This window comes from Abramis brama, assembly GCF_963993115.1.
Source record: "Abramis brama genome assembly, chromosome: 13".
Taxonomy (NCBI): Eukaryota; Metazoa; Chordata; class Actinopteri; order Cypriniformes; family Leuciscidae; genus Abramis; species Abramis brama.
The window spans coordinates 6,538,833-6,563,214 of record NC_139975.1 but is presented as its reverse complement, the minus strand read 5'-3'; the positions used below and the strand labels follow the sequence as shown (position 1 = coordinate 6,563,214).

General features: G+C 37.6%; 1 protein-coding gene across 2 annotated transcripts; it reads left to right on the top strand.

Moving 5' to 3' along the window:
- Positions 1 to 3,893: 3,893 nt before the first annotated feature.
- fgf24 (fibroblast growth factor 24) lies at positions 3,894 to 16,617 on the top strand. Of its 2 annotated transcripts, none has more exons than XM_084134054.1 (5): positions 3,894 to 4,563; positions 4,776 to 4,812; positions 8,838 to 9,000; positions 13,742 to 13,848; positions 15,074 to 16,617. In XM_084134054.1, the coding sequence occupies exons 1-5, from the start codon at positions 4,532 to 4,534 to the stop codon at positions 15,350 to 15,352; spliced, it is 618 nt and encodes a 205-aa protein (XP_083990180.1). In that variant the 5' UTR covers positions 3,894 to 4,531; the 3' UTR covers positions 15,353 to 16,617. The 2 variants fall into 2 exon arrangements, with proteins under 2 accessions (XP_083990180.1, XP_083990179.1); XM_084134053.1 differs by having other exon boundaries at positions 3,897 to 4,563; positions 8,838 to 9,009.
- Positions 16,618 to 24,382: the final 7,765 nt, after the last annotated feature.

Here is a 24,382-nt window from a genome sequence, read left to right as displayed (position 1 = left end):
TAACTTTACCTGCAGGTGTCGCTGTTGGACAGTGTTACTTTATAAAAACAAGGGACTTTTACTCTTATTAATATCACATTTTGTAATATTTGTATATTATTTTCTCATCAAGTTTTTGTTTAGGAGACACTGCCAGGGGAGGAAACACCTTGGAGGAAACACCCCTGGTAGGTAGGTAGGTAGATAGCCCCAAATCTTAACCTCTTAATGTGTAAAAGCTTCCAGATCACAGATAAGCTTTAGTTTCCATGTTGCCACTGCTCTCTTCAAATACCACCAAATATTTTAAATGAGAGTTAAATCTAGAGACAAAGCAGGCCGCTTAAGAACATTCAAGGACCGATCTCTAAACAAGTTTTGGTCAAATTGGATGTATACTTAGTATCACTGTCCCGTTGCAAAAGTACCATCAGTCTGTGCACAAAAGGCATCACATTCTCTTCCAAAATGGCCTCATAAACCTCAAAGAATGCACAATGTCCTTCATCCAGTCAAGATTTACACTTCCCGCAGCAGCAAAGCACTGTAACAAGACTTGTCCACCTCCATGTTTGACTCTGGGGGTGGTTTTCTTCTGGTCATAAGCCATCGTTTTTTTTGCCCCAGATATCCCGCTGATCCATGGGTCCAGAAAAGTTCCAGTTGTCTCTCAACATTCTTCCAGAACTCCATGGGCCTATCCAAATTCCTTATTCAAGTTGGCCTTTTATGTTCTTCTAGGTCACGAGTTGCATTTGTTGAGCTGTCCGGGCATGAAGTCAATGCTTGTTTAGTGTTCTTCTTATAGTTGCCATTAAATCGTTTTTTCCTCCTTTCATCAGTTTGTCTTGCGATTCTTAAATCGGTGTTTTCTCTCTGCTGCTCTCAGACATCTCTACAGCTTTTGTGAGAGCTCTTTTGTCTTGCTATATTACATGCATGGGCTAAAATTATATACGTGTAACAGCTCAAGCTAATTAAGTGTTGTTATAGATTTTCACAGGCTTAATTCGTAATAATAGGTAAACTATTTTTTGCAGATAAACCTTTAATCCTGTGAGAGAGAGACACTGATGGAGTTCTTTCTCTTCACACACTGGACTCAAAAAGCCCATCAGAAATCAATCAGCCAATTAGGTCTCTCCGTCACCTTCAAATTCAATAGGACACAGATGCTGTGACTCCCTCCATCTATATGTTTGTGTCAGAGATGAAAGCGGAAGCAGGGAGGAAGCTGGGTGTGTCGGAGGTGTTCTGACACTAATGTGGTACACTGGGCTTCACTTCCACAACTGTGAAGTTACTCTGTCAAGCTTTAAAAGGTCCTCTGAAGCCTTTGAACAACTGTGCGTGACCTTTTTTTGCCTGCTTTATTAAGCTTCAGGGGACGCAGAAGTTGCACAGTGTTGCTAACTTTCATTGCACCAATGCACCGAGGACACACTGTTTTTATTATTTTTTTAGGCCTCGGTTTTGTTCAGAATGCCTTGATCTGACATATTTATCTTTTTTTAATGCATTCTATCCTGTCATTAAGCCGCTCTGACTAATGATCCTTTGTTGTTTAGTTAAATCACTCCTCGGTCCACTTAAACACTGCACACACAAAGTGTGACCCACTTGAAAGTTTTAGCAGTTTTTCACAAGTTAAATGTGTGATGTAGACCTCTCCAGCTCTCCCAGGAATAACTGTTGGAATCGATCGCTCATTCGTTTTGTCTTTATTCTTCCAAGTAGTGCAATTCTAATAAATAACAAAGACAATTTAAACACAACTATGTCTATGCTTCACACTAGATAAATGAAGTTGGACCTCGCTGTAGTATAAGTTGCACTTGGAATCTGCCACGTGAATAATTAATACCCTGTAAGACAGATGCGGTATCCAAAGCTTTGAATATTCGGAAAGATCTAGCCACTTCCGAATTCAAGAGAATGCCAGAGTGTGACTTCCTATCCGTTAGAACTGTGCGTCCCAATCTCGGCCTTGTTGCAGGAAATGTTCTGTAGGTTGTCATATTGCCAAAGCCTCCCTTGATCTTTTTTGGATGATGACGGACTAATCTTTGTGTTCGTCTCTTCATTGAAACCGCTTTTGTTTTGGTTGTTCCCAAATGGATAATTGTGAGCTTACCGCATGGTCCAGGTGATCCACTTCAAAGGATATTCACTTCACTCGACATCAACCTGCCTGATTTATAGGTTAGCGTTTTTATTACTATTATTTTTATGTATTATTTTATTAGAAGAAGAGTGCATGGAAATAATAAAAAAGAAAGAGCACATGCTAAAAGCACAGTAGTGTCACTAGGATTTAATTTGGTGTTAATGAAGTGTGTGATTTTTCAACTACCTAGGCCAGACTTTAAAAGTGAATTAATCAGATTCATTATAAATATACTGGACACCAAAAATGTCAACTGGGACCAGTATTTTACTTAAATTTAATTTAAGCTGTGCTTTGTAAGTTAATTCTGTGCAAATGATAGACTCCACTACCGGTAAAACATGTAAGAGCAGTAATGTAAATGAGTAAATGTTTCTTTTTGCTCTGTTCACAGCTGAGAAAAGGGCTGTTGAGGGAATAAACCTGCAGCTGGCAGGGGGCATGTTCAGAAGACCTTGTAAACACATTCACACCTCTGGTGCATTTCAATGCCCGATTACTTATAGCACAATATTGAAAATTCGAGTTCGACAAGCACTTGCATTTCAATGCTGTCTGCGAGGAATCAACAAACTCCACCAATGGAACGCTCTCTGCTTTGGGAAGTTAACAAACGAGCTGAAATGAGGGTAATCAGTGGATGGATACTCAAAGCACATTTCTTTTTAAATACTTAAATTTTGATGTTGATGTGCCATTAACTAGTACATATAGGGATTTAATTTACACCTCTACCTCAAACACATTTATGTGAGTCAATGATGTGACACTTTAAAAAAAATAAAATAAGAAAGCTATTTTGTTGTCATGTTATATGAAAATCATTAAAGGAGAGACAGTGTGTTACGGTCATTAAGTTATTAAAAATACCACACATTTTGACATATTTGGTGTGATTTGTTTAGGTCAAATGGAGTAACCCAAGAAAACCTATTGATATTCATGTATATTCATTATAATAAAAAAGAGTAGTGATGTAGTGCAAGCAAAGTATTTTAGTACTTTTACCTGGTGTTTACCCAACTTTTAGAGTCACTAAATCAAAACAAAAAAATTAAACAATATATATATATATATTTATTTTTACAAAAATGTATGACACAATCATGGACACAAATATTACATTTCTAAGAATTTGGCACGTGTGTTTAATACTTGATTATTTAACATTTCTCCATTTTTATCGGCTCCAACAACTTTATTTGTCTTTGATCTAAGTATTAATTTCGGTTCCACTTTATATTGTCTTTAACTATGTACTAACATTTAAATTAATCATTTGATACAATGCACTTATTTCTTTGTGCATTCATACATGTTTTTACATTGTACAATAACACAATAAGTACATTGTACTAATTTTTGATGTAAATACACACAAGACAACTAATATAAAGTGCGACCTTAATGTATTATTATTATAGTTTTGAAAAAGTGAGTGTAACGTCTCTGCTACCCGATCAGATGAGAATTTGGTTGTCTCAACAGCGAGTGTCTGGTTTTGCTCAACTGAAATGCACCTGTTTACGAGTTCATATGTGAAATTCGCAAGCATTTCTCACAGACTGACAGTGAAACGACGAAAGAGCTCAAGAAACTACGAGGAGCGCAAAGGAAACTGCTCAGACAGAGGAAAAGCGCATTCCGCGCACCGATGGACTCTCTCAGATCACCCTATCAGGTGCAAAACCACTGACAGGTTTCCACCCACCACCAACCCAAAACCCCTCAGTGCGCTCCAGCCCTCTTCGGCACACAGACAGACAGACAGTCCCGTCCCATCACCCAGCGCTCTTCCAGGATTTGCCACGGGTCTGAGCGCCTTTAATGCAAAAAACTACTTGGATAACAGTGAAGCAACATCTAAAGAAGATACTTATAACCCTAACTCATCTACCCTGACAGCTTGGACTTGTTGGGAAACTTTTCCCTCTTCAAACAATGAACACGGGAAGCTTGGAATGATCCACGTAAGGTGTGCACTATCCGGTGTCCTCGGCAGGTACGAACGGAATTTATCTTTTTTATATCGCATACTGGATCAAGAATAAGCACGAAAGGTCACGGATTGTTCACCGAGGAGGAGACACCCCGCGTCAGTCTTTTCCAATTCAATCTTTGCGCGCTTTGGCGAGAGAGCGCAGCGCGCGCGGACCGCGGAGGAACGGAGGGACCACTGGGAAGACACTGATTTGCGTTTATTCAGATATTTTTCAAACAAGAAACAGCCTCATGCTGCTTCCAGCGGCACATTTACACGTGCTGCATCTCTCTTTTCCCTGGGATTGCACCTCTCTTACGGGATTTTGTGTGTGAGACACTGGCGGGGCTCCGCGCGCCACTTACAGGAGCGGCAAACGCTGGAAACAGGTGTATTTGACCAAGATGTCTGTCCTGCCGTCAAGGTTCATCTACGTGTAAGGAATATTCTTAATAGTCTATTTGATTCACTTTGAGTTCGTGCATTCTTGCCAATAGAAGTCGCTCAAAGCCAGGTTTAAGATGTACTGCTATATTTTTATCTGGTGTAATTGCTTGTGATTCACCCCTCCTTACTTCCCTCCTGTGTCTCTCCCCCTCTCTCCCTTTCTTTCTCTCTCCCTCTCATTCTCTCTCTTTCTCTTTCCAGGTGTTTACATTTACTGGTCCTCTACTTCCAGTTGCAGGTAAGTCTGGCTGTTTCACTGTCATCATGAATCTGGATTAAGGGAGGGATTATGAGGATGTGCCGCCGGTGCGCAAACACAAAGCTTGTTTCATTTGTTGTTTTAAGGTTTTTGAAAACAGAGGCATGGGAAATCTACACCCCAGAGGCTGTAAAATTAAAAAGTGTCTTTGGATTTGTTGGTGGTCTTGCCAGAGGAATTGAATGTATCTTTCTCTCTCTCTCTCTCTCTCTAAAAAAAAGAAAAAAAAGAAAAGAAAAAAAAACGAGTCTGAGTTTTCCTTTTGTGCTTCTTTGTGTTTTATTTAGAGCTGGGATAAACATTATTCAAGTTTTTTTTCTTTCTAACGAGTCTTGTACTTGTCTAAAACATAATTACTTCCCTCCCAGTAGTTAGTAAAGTCATGCTTTGACTGATTTAATGCTGAGTACAAAAATAAGCAATTTGTGCATCTATCTATCTATCTATCTATCTATCTATCTATCTATCTATCTATCTATCTATCTATCTATCTATCTATCTATCAAGAAATAAAAAAAATATATAGAACAAAAATGTAGTCTAAGGCAGCTAAGTGACCAAACAAATCGTATTTCCTTTTAAAAGCTATTAAGGTAAGACTATCTGCAATCTCGGGCTCTTTTTCAGGAAGGTGACTAATTCAGCCAACAAATAAGTAATTAGATATGTGCAGTTCCTCAAATCCGTCTTTACTGACAGATGTACATACCTCACAAGGCGGGGACGGCTTAATAAAGACTTTTTTTTTTTTCCTCATGGCAAATGGGTCAGGGCATTGTGATTATAAAACTTGCATCAGAATGTCGTAATAAAAGGGGGCGATCACCCCTCCAACCGGGAACAAAAGCCACTGGTTTGAAGAAAACGAGACCCATGTTGGTTATATAATTGCGTGCGGTTTTGTTCCAAAGCAGTTGGCACAAACAAGGCTTTAGTGTGGCACAGCCTGCTTTCTGAGTCCGTGATGACGGTAGTATGATAGACAGAGTATCACCTGCTTCGCTGTTGTTATAGGTTCTCCCTGAGAAAACAAACACAGTTGTTATTAAGGAGATGCAGTGAAAGACGGGGCGATAAGCACAGTTTAAGTGGCGTTGTTTCCTGAGATGTATCCTGCTCAGAGAGTGGTGTCTGCAGATAGGGCCTATCTGACATGCAAGAGTGGCTCGGCTTCTTAGCTGGGACGGGGTCGGGCTTTTGAAGTCGCAGTGAGATCAGTTTGCCTAGGTTTGCTTTGAAGGGAATCGGGCGGCATGATAAAAATGCTTGGCCGTGGCTGGCTCTCTGCATAGGCATGCCCTCTGCCTTCCCGCTCCCGTCCGTATACACAACTGTCTACAAAACACATCTCTGTGTTTGACTAGATTGCCAGATTGCAGAGTGAATCCTTCCGACTCTGAGGAGAGGCTGTGTGTGCGCATGAGCTGTGTATGTATGTGTTATTGCAAGCAGAAATGAACCTGGTTTCTGTATGCACTCTTAAAAATAAAGGTTTTTGCTGCAATGCCATAGAATAGCCATTTTGGGTTCCTTTCAGTGAAAGGTTCTTAAAATAATAATTTTTTCTTAATGTGAAGTACATTTTGATAATCTTAAAAACTTTTTTCCACTATAAAGAACCTTTTGTGGAATGGAAAGGTTGTATTGATGTTAAAGGTTGTTAATGGAACCATCGATGGACATAAAGCTTTATTTTTAAGAGTGTAGATACAACGTGTGATAGCTTCTGTTTGAATGTGATTCATGGATTCATCTATAGGAAGATAATGTAACAATGACTAAAACAAATTCAGTTTATTTTGCTAGAAAGATTTAGGATGAAGGTAGCCGGCCAACTTGAACTAATAATAATTATTAGGCTTCTTTTTTTTTTTTTTTTTACACGAAAATAACTCTTAACTACGTTGTGAAATACCTTTGGGTTTGTTTAACCCTCATTGCATGTGTCCACTGCGGTGGTCAGATCTTTAAAAGTTGTTTTTAAACCATTCATAATCTTTGACATTTTCTCATAATTCTATATGACTGTCCTCTGTATGTCATTGTGTTTTTATTTATTGTAGCATACATTGTAGACATTTATTAATAAATACACACTAAAAATCAAAAGATTGTGGTCAGATTTTTTATTTTATTTTTTTAAATAATCAAATACTTTTATTTATCAAAGATGCATTACATTGATCAAAAGTGACAGTAATGTTACAAAAGTTATTTTTTTTTTTTACAAAAATGTTTCTTGAGCAGTAAATCAGCGTATTAGAATGATTTCTGAAGGATCATGTGACACTGAAGACTGGAGTAATGATGCTGAAAACCCACAGGGATAAATTAAATTTGACAATATATTACAATATAAAACAGATATTTTAAAATATTATAAGATTTCACAATATTACTGCTTTTATTGTATTTTTGAGCAAATAAATGCAGTCTTGGTGAAGATTTCTTTCAAAAATATTTAAAAAAAATCCGCCCCCCTTTGTTAAAAGAATCTGTTTTGCTTTGGATTGAATAATTCCTGCATTAATGGGTTAATGTTGGCGGTTGTGTCATGTTGACGTGTTTCTAAGCAGTCCTGCATTCAGCGTGAATCTCAATGGAAGTTTCTTTCTCAACTCTGTTGAATAGATCTCTCTTTTTTTGTACCGTGAGCTGCGTGTTTCCCCTTGTGCTCTCTAAATGTCATTAATTAGCTGAGGTTAAAATAACATGAAGTGAAAGCATGTAATGTGAGTGTAATTAACCACCTGAGAGAAGCCACATAAAAGCTCATTACAGGATAATTACCCCTCGTTTCAGCCCGAGAGAGTAGTCTTGGCTGGGACGGGGATTCCAGGGTTTTTAGAGGTATATGTTTTCCTCACATATGGAAGGATGACAGAAGAGGAGGAGGAAAGATAGAGGCTTTTGGATGAGAAGTGGATTGGTGATTTTTGTATAAAGTGAGTGTGAATGTGAGCGACAAGAGAGGCCATGGCAAGCTGCATTGTATTTTATTATGTTAGTGCTTTAGTGTGTGTGTGTGTGTGTGTGTCAGTGCAACAGTTGTGTACATGTACTTCCCATACTTACAGGTGTGTATGTGTGATTTATGAGTGTGATTCTTACCTTAGGCAGATATTTGTTTGATGACAGAGTTAGATCTTTCAGGTGGATAATTGCTGGAGACTTGCTAGTGGAAATTGAAAACTTCACTTCTCGTTGTAGCTCCAGGCTCAGAATATTCAGATGTTTTATTTAGAGAGAGAGAGAGAGAGAGAGAGAGAGAGAGAGACGGCCACTAAAACATGCAGGAATCACTGTGATCTGAACTGTGATCTGAACATTTATTGAAAAATTTGACCCTATTTACTTTCTTAATGCACAATTCACAATTCACTCATTGTGAGTGATCTTAGTGCAGCATGTTTTGCAAGTTTATAATAATCTTTCAGCAAAATGTAATAAATTGCTTGAAATCCAAGATATAAACTCGCAATTTTGACTTTTTTTATTGCAATTGAGTTTATCTCACAATTCTGACTTCTTTTCTCAGAATTGCGAGTTTATATCTCACAATTCTGACTTTATAACTCACAATTGCAAGTTTATATCTCACAATTCTGAGAAAAAAGTAAAAATTGTGAGATAAAAAGTCGCAATTACGTTTTTTATTTCTTATTCTGTTGCAGAAACAAGCTTCCAGAAATAAATGCAGCCTAGGCTTAGCTTAAGAGATATTTGGTTTTTCGAAGAGAAGAGAAGAGATTTTTTTCCGTCAATATCAATTTAACCTTATATTTAACTCTCTTCATTTAGTTGGTGGAAATATTGTTTTGAATTAAAAAAAATGCCTTTGTATTTTCATTATTCATGCATTAATTGGCTGAACTGATATTGGCAGTTGTGTCATGTTGACTTTCATCACATGTTAATGTGTTTTAATGTTGACTTTAAAATACATGCAGTTGTACAAGTGAACCAAGAGATAGATCAACACTTTTTGTTGTTGCTGATTCTAGGAATCTCACCAGAGTTCCGCCGACTTCCGGTTCTACATCGAGAACCACACTCGAGACGACGTGAGTCGGAAGCAGGTACGGATATATCAGCTCTACAGCCGAACCACTGGGAAACATGTGCAGATCCTGGGCAAGAAGATCAACGCCAATGGAGACGATGGGGGCAAGTACGGTACGGGAGTGTTCCTGTGCTCTCAGATGAATCAAAAGAACCTTTATCATTTCACTCCGTTTCTATTCTGCTGTTAGGCAGAACGATTTAAAGGGATAGTTCAGCCACATATGAACCAGTTTGACTTTCTCAGCTAACACTGAGCGTTCTCAGAACTTTAGCTAACATTCTGGCAAGAGCAAACATTCTTCCAGTAACATTAATAGAACGTTTGTTCACATTTATCTGGTCTATAATAATGTTCTCAAAATGTTAGCACAACAACATTATTTATACATCATTCATTCCTGAAACTTTCATTTAATGACATTCAATTTAATGTTTTTATTGCAGGGGTGTGAACTGGAATTTGGGAAATCAGAATATTGTCTTAAAATGGATTGCATGACCCAATACTAATTGAAATATTGTCAAATTCATATCGGAATGCTGTTGTGCATGTAAACATATTCATTGACCGAATCAGTCTGAATCATGAACGAATCACTCAGAGATCATGCAAGGATCTGACTTTAAGAGTTAGATTTCATTCACTTTCAAATATATTTAAAAGAGTTGCAGGATGCTCATTAGAAATTCAACATGATAAAAGTCATACAGGTTTGGAATGACATGAGGGTGAGTAAATGATAAAAGATTTTTTTAGGAGAACTAAACTCTCTTTAACTCGCATTTATTTATTTTTTGCATGTTTTCGAGTCTCTGGCTGTGAGCGTGCATGAATCTGAGAATCATGAATAGCTTCAGAATCATTAAATCTGCCTCTTTGATTTTTAATGTACTAAATATTTTGGCTAATTTTTATAATGCTTTCCACAAACACAAAGTGTGTAGTTCTCTCAGCTCCATTTAACAAATTGTACCATGTTTAAATACCATATTTCCCCAGATCAGCATTCCATCTGGATCTGCTAATATCATATCTAAGATGAACTTCTTCTCTTTAACATCCAACCTGAACCGTTATTAATCAAAATGTATCAAAGTATAAACAAAACAAAAAGCGCAGAACTGATGGGCAGCGTGCCCCAGCGGTGCTAGTGTGAGAACAGAAACTCTGTGTGAAGATAAACACACTGAATGCTGCACTTAACTTTGCCGACTGATACAAGCATGTTTATATTCCAGTCTTGTGCGCGTTTGTGTCAGTCAGAGATGTTCAGCATAAAGATTCCCAAACGTAAACCTTTAGTCCTGGATTCCTGTACCTGCATAATACTGTTTTTCATACAGTCTTATAATCCTAGTTCCCCATTTCTGTTTGACTCTTGAGTTCTTAAGGGAGGATCAAGATTATTACATTTTGAATGCATAATTCACCTACAAATGATATTCTGTCATCGTTTACTCACAAGTTGGTCCAAACGTGTATGACTTTCTTTGTTTATGAAGTCAAAATCTTGATATCAACCTTAATTCTCCTTTGCACATGAATGAGAAAAGTAATGATGCCTGATTCGTGAAGGAATCATTCAGATTTTGAACAACATGAGGGGGAGTAAATGATCAGATATCCCATTTTCATTCATTTAGAATTTGATTGATAGTTCATTTGGTTAGTCACTGGGTTGTGTTCATATTTGTGTTTAGATGGTTTGGGTTGTGTTCTGATTGCAGTAAGTCTTACAACAACTCTCAGCAGTTGTGTGTCAACTGTTATCTTCAAATGTCTGTGCCATTAAACTCTGTGTTATTATGGTAACGCTTTAGTATAGGGTCAAATTCTCACTATTAACTAGTTGCTTATTAGCATGCATATTAGTAGGATATTGGCTGTTTATTAGTACTTATAAAGCACATATTAATGCCTTATTCTGCATGACCATATTCTACATCTCTAATCCTACCCAATACCTAAACTTAACAACTATTAATAAGAAGTAATTAGGTGTTTATTAAGGCAAAAGTCGTAGTTAACAGTTAGTTTATAGTGAGAATTGGACCCTAAACTTAAGCGACAGTTATTATTAATCGGGTATTTTTCTTCAAACTGGCCATGACAGAAGTTGACCTAAATGAAAAGAGGTACCATAGAAGCAGACATTTTCATACTTATGTCTGCTATAGTGCCCCTTGTGGCAGTGTTGAGAATGCAGCCTGTAGTTGCGTCGTACCAGGGATTCCCAAACTGGGTTTTGTGAGTTAATGGAAAGATTAATTAATAATTAGAATAGAAAAGAATAATTGATTAAATCATAAAATCATCAGCTGTAAGTGTTTATAGCAGGTCTAGCTGTTGTTTACTGCTTAAATGTGTCAGTGTCTGGTTAAGCAGTGCAGCGTTGGCTGAGTTGTTCCTCTGTACCTGTGTTAGCATGAGAGGAGGCAGATCCAGGTAAACCCCCACACCTGGCACCTGTGAACTCCATGACACACACACACACACACACACACACGCACACACACACACACGCGCACACACACACACACACACACACCCTCTCTGCTGTCCTGTCAAAGTTATTATGAAAAGTATTTGAAATATTTGAAAACTAAAGGAAAGCAGAGCATATGTTCAAATCATGCCTCAATTCTGAGCTGCTATTTATGAGTCATATTGAGTTAAGATTTTCAGATTTATGAGCATTTATGCACATTTATACTGCCATTTTGTATACCAAGTTTGGTATCAGTAACATTTTTTTTTTAAAGAAATGAAAACTGTTGTTCAGCAAGAATGCATAAAATGGATGAAAAGTGACAGTATATAAGTTTATAATGTTACAATTAAATGCTGTTCTTTTGAACTTTCTATTCGTCAAAGAATCCTAAAAAAAGTTTCACTGTTTCCACAACAATATTAATCAGCAATGAACTGTTTTCAACTTTGATAATAATAATAAATGTTTCTTGAGCAGCAAATCAGCATATTAAAATGATTTCTGAAGGATCATGTGACACTGAAAACTGGAGTAATAATGCTGTAAATTCAGCTTTGACCACAGGAATAAATTACATTTGAATACTGTAATCTTAAATTGTAATAATATTTCAAAATATTATGGTTTTACTGTATTTTTTGGATCAAATAAATGCAGCCTTGATGAGCAGAAGCAAAAAATCAAACAAAAAATCTTACTGACCCCAAACTCTTGAATGGTTGTGTATGTTTAAGTCAAAATGTGTAAAGTCAACATAAATTGCTGTTTGCAACCTATGTGTGAAGACTGATATTCCGTGAGATAAAAATGCAGGAAAGAATTGATTACCCATCCTCTCCGAATATTCAGTTTCACTTGGTTTACGTCATGTTACGGAAGTAAAATGGCTGGTTTCACATTAACTTTAACCGACAGTTTTCTGGAAAATAAAAACAACCCTATATTTGAACACTGACATGAGGCACACAGTGCTGGATCAGATCGAACACTCGTATGGCTCATTTATCAGCAAACACTCGCCTTCCCAGAAACATCTCAAAAATGTCTTCGGTTTCACCCCTGTTTGACTTTCACATTACTGTTGACATCTGTGCTTTAATATTAATAAGCTGCAACAGTAAGAAATCGGCTGATGCACATATGGAGGGCTGGCTGCTTTGAACATTACATTTTTATGCACAGTGTTCATTTAAATACAGGAATCTTTCAGGCATATCTTTTAAAACGTCATGTTCTTGTGAAGGGCTCTGCTCGGAGGAGTGGGATCTTTCCCACCCTCATTTGATCTCAAGTGCCCTGCCTGGATTAGTCGTTCCTCTCATGTTGCCCTGGGCTGTTTTGGAAGGGGACAGTTTTGGTGTTGCTCTCTAAGCCTCTCTGCTTTGAGCACCTTTGAATAGCCCAGTGTGTTAAACAAATGGATCATCCTAACTTTTTGATTGAGTGAGCACGAACTAAAGGCAAGTGGAAACCCAATCCCTGGGGATCTGAACTGCTCCAAGGAGTTTGGCAGATTGCTTCCCCCCGAGAGAGGGGACCCTTAACAAAGGTGCTTACAGAGAGAGAGAGAGAGAGAGAGAGAGAGAGAGAGAGAGAGAGGGAGAGAGGGTTTGCTGTTTTAGTAGTTGTGAGGGAGCTGCAGTCTATGATGAATCATTAAGTTTTTCTTTTTTTACACTATAAAAAATATATTCACAATATACACACATATTATTTCATGTACCAAATACTGCGTGAAAATGCATTGAATGTCTATAGTATATATACTATGTGAATAATGCTTCTTCTGAATAATACTACTGAATGATACAGTTTCTCTTGTACATCTACATAAAATAAATTACAACAGCTATCCCACTGATGAGTGAAAAAAAAAGGTCCAGGTCATATTTCACTGCAGAATAAAAAAACCCCCAAAGAAACAAAGAAATTATATTTTTTATATATAACTATTGACCATTACGACTGTTTGTATATTGACAATATTTTCATTGCAAACATGGAAAATAAATAAATAAACAAAAATTACTTTATACATAGATTTTTTTATGACAACAATATTTAAATACTTTAAATAATATTTAAATAAAATAAATAATTTTATAAATATTTTAAATATGTTTTGGCATTAAGGTAAAAAAGAATTGCTTAAATGTCATGACAATAATGTCTTAAAAATATTTAAATATATATATATATATATATATATATATATATATATATATATATATATATGACCCATGTGTGATCTTGAAGGATATACATTTTTTTTTTAAATAAAAATATCATTCTGTGCGCATCACATTGTCTTCATGACCTTTGTGTAACCTGTGTTTTATTTTTACCTGCAGCTCTTCTTGTTGTGGAAACAGAGACATTCGGGAGTCACATTCGAATAAAAGGGAAAGAGAGTGGATACTACATCTGCATGAACAAAAACGGCAAAATTATTGGAAAGGTATGTTTACTGAACTGGTTTGGATTATAATCTGACTCAATGTGATTTGCTGTTCAGACCGTCATGCAAACAACAGGTCAGGCCACATTATCTGTGATGTGAATGTAACGAGAAAGTGTTTTTTGTTTCTGTGTGTATGCGTTTGATTTACTCATGAGCTGATGTATTGCAACACATAATGACCTGTGTTTTGCATGTTTAGCATGTTAACTTTGATGTATGAGCAATGTATGCACTGCTACTGCAACCAACCCCTGATGGTTACATGATGGAGCCAGTCAACACATATTTTCACACCATCTATTTAAACAAAAATGAAATATTGAGGCTGCTTTTTGAACTTCAAATTGTCCCTTTTTCCAAGTTCTTGTAACTGCCATACCACAAACAAATCTAAATGGAAAGACCAACAGATGTCTAAATTTTCCATGAATAGGACATTACGTGCTTCACTGGCTTGTTTTGAACTGGTCTTGAGTTGAAGGGCACAATTATTGTGTCTTGTTGGGAAAGAGGCTAGTCATTCTTTAAAAAACACGCTTTGTAAGACACGTATCTGTCCTGTCATACAACAGTTTTGTAGCAGATGTGTGAACTGCAGATCAGTTTTAATCAAACTTTAAATTGTTTCGCCCAGTCAGCCGAGAAAACCATTGAAATGTGATTTTTTCTTCAAACCACATTGGGATATTCAGCGTAAAATCTCTACTGATAATGTCATTGGGTGTGTTTAGTTTCTTATGCTGAATTTGAGACTCCTATATTGTAAAATCATCATAGGATTCTTTCTATATTTTTCTTCACTCAATGGATCAATGAGATATAGTTATTTATGGTTATTAATCGCTCTCTAGGGTACTTTATTCTAATTGGTCAATCATAACATTTTTCAGTCAAATATTGTTACCAGGTAACGGATTTCCTAAATACCTTTGCTAATTTCTCTTGCTACTGTGTCTTGAAACACTTTACACTCTTTTTAGTTTTACATAATATATTAGAAGTTAAACAAATTCCTTTATGTCCATTATATAATTATTTGGTAAACCATTATCATCATTATTGATTGCTGTTGAGATTTTTTATTAATTTTATTTTATTTTAATTGTTTTATTTTATTTTTTCATTTAATTTCATTTTAGGAGATCCAATCAGACCATTAGTTGAGGGGTTATTTTAATAAATGGGCTGTTTTCTGACATTTGGTCTTGTCCTCTCTCCTCAGCCCAATGGGAATAACCAGGAGTGCGTCTTCGTGGAGGAATATTTGGAGAACAACTACACGGCGCTGGTGTCAGCCAAGTACAAAGGCTGGTATTTGGGTTTCAATCGAAAGGGTCGACCCAAAAAAGGCTCCAAGACCACGCAGACGCAGCAGGAAGTGCATTTCATGAAGCGCCATCCCAAAGGAAAAGTGGACCCTCTGGAGGAGTTCCGTTTCACGACGGTAACCAAACGGACACGAAGGGCGCGGCGTTTAAAAACCAACCCTAAAACGAACTGAGTCGGTGAGGATGAGTACGCACCGCTCTCCGAGGACACTACGTGCTTCTTGCCTTACAAACACCTTAATCTTATCCGAAACAGGAGAAGGAAGAGGACGCAAATAAACAATTGCTATGGAAAAAAGACAAGAAGCTTAAAAAAAGTTCAAAGATGTTTTATTTTTATATTTCAGAAGCGTTGAGTTTCTCCCAGCAGTTGAATGTGGGTCTTTTTTTTAAATGTAATATTGGTGTCTGTTATTTTATTTATACTGGATTAACTAAGGATGACCTATAAGGAACTAGTGTCTCCTGCTTTGACACGTTTCCTGATAAAACTCTGGAATAGCGACGAGAGCAAACCGCACCGCCTGGGAAACCTTTTTATTTTCATTTGTGTTGCCCCTGAGAACAAGGATCCAATATTTTCCACTGGAATGGGCTGTCATGGAGACGCAACGAGAGAACGATAACAAGGTCATGTGACCTTTTGCAGGCCTCCATAGGTAAACGTGAAGCTTTGAGTGCAATATTTTGAAGAGCCGTGTCGGATGCTTTTCTCGTCTGAGCGGACACCAGGCCTTCTCGTGTGCCGAACGTGCAGAACGCTTTGATATTTTTTTTGATATTCTGTGATTCAGCTTAGATCAACATGCTTTGACTAGCTAGATATCAGCATTAGCTGTGGTAATAGTGTGTGTGAGAACCAACAGACGGAAGCCGGAATACGTTTTCCGGGAATTGCTGTAATGCTCTAAGCCTACAGCTGGATCCTGCATATGTGCTGATGATGCCGTCACCCTGTGTCCTTTCTAAAATTTAGCTACCAAAACATGCATAAAATCCAGGTATGATGCATTGCTCTTAATGTCCCTGATGCTCTTTTAAGTGTGGGATTTTGACTACTTCCAGGTCATTAAGCCAATGAAATCGGTCCACCTGACAATCAGTCATGTTATTTGTATTCTAGAACACTTGCTCTCAGTTCTAGAACATTGGAGACGCGGGTGCACAGAGGAAATCCCTTCTGCAGACGCTGGACTCCGGCCACTGTTGGTGCGGTCGACTCTCCATATGGGTATAGCTGTAGTATTCACACGTCTATATACTCATCGTCTGTCAGACGTTACTAACAATCATGTCACACGTACAATTAAAAAAAAATGTATGCAAAAATAATAATTTTATTACTATTATAAAATATTTATTGCCTTTCTCTGTAAATATGACTTGATGAATTTATTTGACCTCTGTTAATAATAATAAAAAAGAGGACTATATATGGAAAATGAATAAATGTTATCAGACTGTTTTTGTGGCGTTCGGAAATGTGGATGTATGACTACAAATATTGCAGTGATAGAGACTCGACTGTTATTTGACTTTAGACTAGTCTCTTATTTTCACTACTCACAAACTACCTGCTCCTATAGACCCATGCCGTATGATTTCATAATCAAATGTGTGAGTCAAAAGACTCCTTTCACTCTAATGTGTTATTGAAAATGTGACTAATTCACTCTCTGAGGTGTGCATAGTTTAGAAACAACTGTCAGGTTTTGTATTAGCTTTTAATATCACAGATGCATCAAAAACAACATTGACATTTAGATATTCAACATTTTGATTCAAATTCGATATTGGATCCCATAAATCTGGATTAGGATTAGTTCACCCAAAAATGAAATTTCTGTCATCATCTACTCACCCTCATGTCGTTCCAAACCTGTAAGACTTTTGTTCATCTTTGAAACACACTGAAGATATTTGTAATAAAATCTGAGATCTTTCTGTCCCTCCATCGACTGCTATGCAACTCCAACTTTGTCGCTTAAAAAAGTTCATAAAGAGATCGTAAAAATCATCCATAGGAATGGTTTAGTCCAAATTTTCTGAAGAGATTTAGGTTCTTGCGGAACTTCAAACGTGCTGCGTAACACGAGAATGAACCTCATTGGTTCTTGCAGAAGCTCAAACGTGCTGCGTAACACGAGAATGAACCTCATTGGTTCTTGCAGAAGCTCAAACGTGCTGCGTAACACGAGAATGAACGAGAGTGAGTAATTAATGACAGAGTTTTCATTTTTTGGTGAACTAACCCTTTAATAATAATACATAAATTCTGGAATTTTATTTGCTTGTTGCAATCGTTGTTCCTGTGTATTTCCAGATAACTCTTGCATGTCCTTCATCTGCACAAGCGCAAACTCTGTCAGCACAATCTCCAGATACATAAAGCTGGAATCTATAGACACTGAGACAGCCAGTGAGGGAGAGAGAGAGCAACTGGGATGCTAAACATTCACATTCAGTGCCATGATAAATATTGTTTGCAGGCATGATTAACTGGCGTGATTTACTGTCACTCACATGTGATCGACCAATAGCAAACCACAACTATCCAATCAATTCCCCATGGACAAAATTAAGTCCCGCCTTACATTTACTCTTGTTCGAGAAGCTATTTCACAATAGGGAAGACTAAAAAGACTATCACAACTTCCGTTTTTATGCCGACTTTAGGATGAAACTCAAGGCCCAAGACTTGAAAGAAAAAAGCTTTTGGAGAAGATGGGTCTTGAAATACGTTAAACAGGCCCACATGCTGGTATCTGACGTCTACATTCCCTTCATGACATAATGTGCCTTTCTTATACACCGCATGTGAATATGGTCTTAGATGGCCGTAACTAGTAGGCATCCGGAGCGTGCTAAACGCAGAGCGAGGGAGTTGGCTTTTGACGCAGCGGTTACGGTAGACAATTCACCATAGGACACGAGACGAAGAGGCGAATCGCACTCTGCAAGTTAAAGACGCGATCCAGAAAATGTGTCATGGGGAAGTTATGAGGCGTTTAAAGACAGTGAAAAGTTTCTCAGACAACATGGGGATTCAAGGATCATTTAGATTCAAGGTTATATCAACAGAGCCCCTCCTCGCCTTTACATATTACCGCTTTTATGAAATCAATTAGAACCGAAGGGAGTGAAGGAATGCTCAAAGAGAATGTTCGGAAAGGTATTAAGGTCAATGGAACTATTCCTTTTCCAAATGGATTTCCAAAACTTCTGGTATGAAACCTTGTTCTGGGAGAAATTACTTCTGTGGATGACAGCGAGCTCATTAGACAGTCTGCATGAGCCACTAGAGAGAATTTATTCTAATTCTCGATGTGTCAATAACAGACTCGAAGGTGAAACCGAGAGCTCTCAAGCAAAAACCGCTGTCAGAATGGTGGTACATTTTTTAAACGCTGTAACTCTCCCCTCCGTGTGTCTCAAAGCTCTTAGGAGTCTTCTTTTGGCAAAGCTCTGAGACTTCGCTCTCCCTTTAAAAAGGAGGATCAGGAATGTAGGGTAAGATGTCTCATAATGTTGTGTTCTGGAATGATGTTTACAGCAGTAGTCAAGCTGAAAGATGGCCGGTTTGAGGGAAAAATGCCTTTTGTTTAACTTCTCACTGATGTTATCAGACGCCGCCACCTACAGCGCGGGGAGACCTGGGGATGTCAGCTGATTTAGATGTCTGACGGATTGTCTTTCTTTTCCCCTTTTTATTATTCCTTCCTTTAGGCTGAATAATAGCAGGCTGTATTTTTTTTAGATGGGTGTCCCCTCCAAGCTTGAATTACTCGGGCCAGACTGATCTGAAAAGATCCTCAAGCTTGCGCACACAGGAGTCTGTCCGAGTCTGATGATGTTTAATGCAGCGCTGCTGTTTTGGGTTTGCGTTGACTCAAACCCCATTTTTTCTACACACATTTTTGGTGTTGGGGTGAGTAGGAGGGCTGATGCAAGAGGTGATAAGACTTAAAAATGTTTTAAAGTTGCTGAAAAATATGTACACATTACAACAACCTCACGGCACCACACGTTACATGTCCACAGATAAATCTAGTTTTTTCTCTCTCATTCTCTGAATAAATGACAAAGAGCTCTAGAAATTACTACCAAGTCTCATTTTTGTGACCATTTCTTGGAAAAGAAAAATGTAAAATGGCCCTGCAATGTGACAAATGATTTTTTTTTAAATACAAATATTCCATGTAGTATTTCAATGAATATGAGGTCATTAAATTATTAATTAATTAATAATTATATACACTCACTGGCTTTAGCCAGTATACTTTATTAGGCACCTTGCTTCCTTCAGAACTGTCTTAATTCTTCATGGCACATATTCAACAAGGTGCTGGAAATATTCCTCAGGGATTTTAGTCCATATTGTCATGATAGCATCAGTTGCTGCAGATTTGTCGGCTGCACATCCATGATGTGAATCTCCCGTTCCACCACATCCCAAAGCTGCTTTACTGGACTGAGATCTGGAGACTGTGGAGGCCATTTGAGTGTAGTGAACTCACTGTCATGTTCAAGAAACCGGTTTGAGATGATTTGAGCTTTGTGATTGGAAGAAGCCATCAGAAGATGGGTACACTGTCATGAAGAGATCGACATGGTCAGCAACAATACTCAGGTAGGCTAACCGTTGACACGAGGCAGGATCCATGATGTTTTTTACGCCAAATTCTGACACCATCTAAATGACGCATGAGAAATCGAGACTCATTAGATGAGGAAACATTTTTCCAGCCTTCCATTGTCCAACTTTGATGAGCCCGTGTGAATTGTAGCCTCAGTTTGCTGTTGGTCTTCTGCTGCTGTTGTTCATCTGCTTCAAGGTTGGACATGTTGAGCGTTCAGAGACGATCTTCTGCAGACCTCGGTTGCAACAAGCGGTTATTTGAGTTACTGTTGCCTTTCTATCAGCTCGAACCAGTCTGACCATTCTAAATCACCTTTCTTTCCCATTCTGATGCTCAGATTGAACTTCAGCAGATCGTCTTTTCCATGTCTACATGCCTAAAAATGCATTGAGTTGCTGCCATGTGACTGGCTGATTAGATGTTGGCTTTAACAAGCAGTTGAACAGGTGTACCTAAAGTGGCTAGTGAGTGTATGTATATACTTACTTAACCTACTGTTTAATACAAATATCTGAGTTTATATTTTTACAAATGTTTTCAATCCCAATTAAATGCTGCTCTTTTCAACGCTTTATACATCAAAGAATCCTGAAAATTTGTTTTTATCATGGTTTCCACTTTCCACCAAAAGCAACACCATCGGTTTTAACATTGATTATAAGAAAGTTTTCTTGAGCACCAAATCAGAATGTCATCATGAAAAAATCTACCAACCCTAAACTTTTGAATAGTAGTGTATAATATATATAATTTGACATTTTAATATTAAAGTTAGACAGCGGTTTAACTCCGGACTCTTGCACGCTTCCCTCCTTTGCCTTAACCTTTGATCAGTGTAGCATGACCCTGGAATTGACCCAACATGTTGAAATGAATCATACAATCTCTCTGTAGCCGCTCCTTTCAGGCTCCTTTCAGAACTCACCGCAACGGCCGACAGCTATTCTTAGGCAAAAGAAGTGCTGACTCCATCATGGATGACTCCAGCAGTGCATGACTGTCTAGGACACTACTTTTGTTCTCTTTTAGTTGACCAGTCTTTTGCCTTTTAAAAATATTGCACCCTTGGGTCAGCTTTCGGTAAAAGCCGTAAATATGGGTCAAGTTTTCCATGAGTGCCAGTCAGCACTTGTTTTCTTTCAAGAGTGACAAGCAGAAAATAAGGTGTGTGCCGCAGCATGGCGGTCACTTTTGCGCAAAACATTTCTCATTGGTCGGGTTAGACTTTGCGAGAGAGACACGGGGCCAAACGCTCCTCAGATTGCTCTCCTCAGCAACCACACACTTAATAAAGGGCCATGTCAACAGAAATTTGGTGGCCCTCTATTCTCGACACAGAACAACCTTTGTCTCCTTAAATATTATTTAACTTTGCCTCAGGGTTTTGAGGGGGAACAAACATGCGAAACCAAAATAAAGGTTGACCTCTAATATAATCCTAACTGTCACAGCTCTTTGAGTGTCATTTTCATTTTTTTTCATAAAACCACACAGCTTTCGTCTCCCTCCTCAGTGAATCTGACCACAATTGGCCTCCCTGCTCAAACCATGAAACACACAGAGAGCGTTTTGTGATTCCTTCGCTGTCTTTATGAACGTTTGCATATGTATAGCAGAGAACTGTTTTTATAGGATTGCATATGTGTGCCTGTAGACAACTATTCTGAGAAACATCTGAGATGTGCTTTATGAAAGTGAAGCATTCAAGATCTGTGGAGAACCGATAATGGAAAAAGAAACAACTAAAGATTTATGTGGATAGATTTCTATATATAAAAGTTTGGGGTAAGACTTTAATGTTTTTGGAAGAAATCTCTTCTGCTCAGCAAGGATGCATTTATTTGATCAAAACTATAGTAAATCATTAATATTGTAAAATTGAATTGTAATTAAAAATTTTCGTGTGATGGAAAGCTGAATTTTCAGCATCATTATCCAGTCTTCAGTGTCACATGATCCTTCAAAAATCATTTTAATATGCTGATTTTCTGCTCAAGATTTTTTTTTTTTTTATTAACAAAGTTGAAACAGTTGTGCTACTTAATATTTTTGTGTAAACCGTTATACTTTTTCCCCCCAGGAATCTCAGATGAAAAGTTCAAAAGAACAGCATTTATTTGAAATTTAATCCATTTTTGCTGAATACAATTATTAATTTCTTTCAAAAAATAATATCTTACTGTCCCCAAACTTTTGGAGGGTAGTTTATATGTTTTTCCTTCACTCGTGTGGAATGTCTGTCATGTTCAAGCAAATTTAAAGTCAAATGAATTTGATTTTGCTTTAGCAGCCTTACTACACTTTGTAATATGACATATTTCAGAGTTTATCCATCAGCAATCAATTGGATGATGAAAGTTGAGCATTTCATATCAGCAAGTAGTCAGAACTGAATGTGAGTTTGCAGTAAATTGATCTGGATGTAGAGGATGAAGGTCAAATTACCCTCCAGAGCATCTCCAAGAATCACAATGTTAATGCTTCTTTTCAAATCTATCATTATTGGCTATTTTTGTAGAAAATGTACAACAAATTGCATTGTGCATTTTGGCTATTGGTTTGCATTATTTTTTTCCACTAGTGGGGTTCAAATATAAATACAGGCCAGTGGTGACCAGGGAGGCACTGGACCGCTCAGATTGATAGCTGGTCCACCCAGTAAAATAAGAGAAGAAATCCAGCATACATACAATGAATTTAGATCCTGGTAATTGAGCGCTGATCTTCCAGACGAGCACTTCTATTCTAATGCAAATGATAAATGCAAGAGCTGTCAATAGCGGCGTCCAAATTGGCTTCATGCAGAATGTCACATGAACAAACAGGAAAAATGGTTAGAGAAAATGTTAACAACAGTAAGCCTATGAACTGACGTCAATATCAATGGACTTTTATCAGCTAACCTTGCTAGTCCTTTTTATTGATGGCATTTTATTTGATTGAAATATCTAAATGTTAGAGAGCAGAATAAAAATAAAACTTGATAGATATCAATCTGCAAATGCGATGGACATCAGTTATGCTCATCTTTGCTCGCTCCTTTGAAAGTATTTTGAGTAAAATGGCTCTATATTTAACGAAGCACATACAAAAGACTTGAACCGGAAGAGATGCAACCTGTTTTACAGAATATAGGTGCTTCTTATTTCTTATTTGTGCATCCTTGTTTCCTGCACCTGTGGTGCAATTAGAGAATTGAGATGTGTGCTAGTGGTAAACATATGGAGCGAGATGAATCGCACTTTGGCAATTGTGGTTTTAAAAGAGCAGAAGGCGAAAGAGGAAAATATGGACGCGGTCATGGCTAGGGAAAAAAAGGCCAACTAGGCATGACAATTTTGCAAATGGAGCTTGAAGTAAGTAGTTTCAAGTTTTAGCGCCTTGAGTTGATAAATACACCATTTCATGTAGGATTTTTATTGTGAACTTACATATTTATGTATACCTATATATTATCACTTATATAAACTAACTTAACAGACTTTGCTTAACTACCATCATGCTACAGGCCCCTGCTCTATAAAAATAAAATTCTGTGCACAATTCAAATGGGTCCGATATGTTTTCTGGTCTCGCGCATATGATCCGCTCTGTGCTCTCGTGTCTCTGGACCGCGGCCGGCGGTTCGTGTGAAACCAGACTTCATCGTCTGAATCGTTCCAAATCCCCTATATTGTGCACTATGTGCCATTCACCAAGTAGAAAATAGTAAATGTGTGAACAAGTGACAGATTTCAGCTGCAGCATCTATTTATAATGTGGGGATGGAGCTTTAGATTCTAAAGAGGAAATCTGATGAGAAGCTGAAGTGCAGAGTGATGTCATCAAAATCATTGATCCATATTGGCGGAAGTGAGAGACTGTAAGTTTTGAATGCTTATATCTTCTAAATGCAAATTTTTTACATTGTTTTGTTTTACATTGCACACTAGCTTATAGATAACCTTAAGGCTAACATATTCCTAATAAAAGCCAAAAAACTTTTGATTTCATGGGGACTTTAAAGGAAAGTCTGTTCACTCTGCTGCCATGTTTGCAACGTCTCCAGGCAGCTATTTTGGGCATCCAAGACCAAGTCCTATCTACTTAAATGGGGGAGTCCTGACATCTCAAAATCTGCTTGCCGAACTCACAATTGAATAACATTTCAAATGAACTGTCCCATAAATATTGTTTCTAATGCTCAAATAGCATTAAAAAAGCTTGTTCGTCAGGCTACACCAGCCAATGCGCATGTGCAGTCCTTAGCTCGCATCTCAGAACACAGTGACATCATGACTTTATCAATCAGCGATTGGTTCTTTTATTTAGAAGGCGGGACTTATTCTGCCATATTGTGCGTTGCACTTTCTCCCTGTCATCTGTCTCCATCTTTCTGTATATAAAGTATTTAAAAACCTCAACCATAAAAAAGAGAAATAAAAGAAAAAAAAAACATTTTGAGAGACTATGAATACTTTTATTCTTTGAAATAATGTGCACTGATATATACACAATAAGACCAGGAACATGTAATAACAAAAGTTGCCATCATGTTGACTTTTACATCTGAAATATTCACAG

Excerpts from the sequence above, each read along its gene's own strand:
- fgf24 (XM_084134053.1), top strand. The coding sequence starts at position 4,532 with ATGTCTGTCCTGCCGTCAAGGTTCATCTACGT. Across the intron at positions 9,010-13,741 it reads AGACGATGGGGGCAAGTACG|CTCTTCTTGTTGTGGAAACA; the intron begins GTACGGGAGTGT and ends TTTTACCTGCAG. Across the intron at positions 13,849-15,073 it reads ACGGCAAAATTATTGGAAAG|CCCAATGGGAATAACCAGGA; the intron begins GTATGTTTACTG and ends CTCTCTCCTCAG.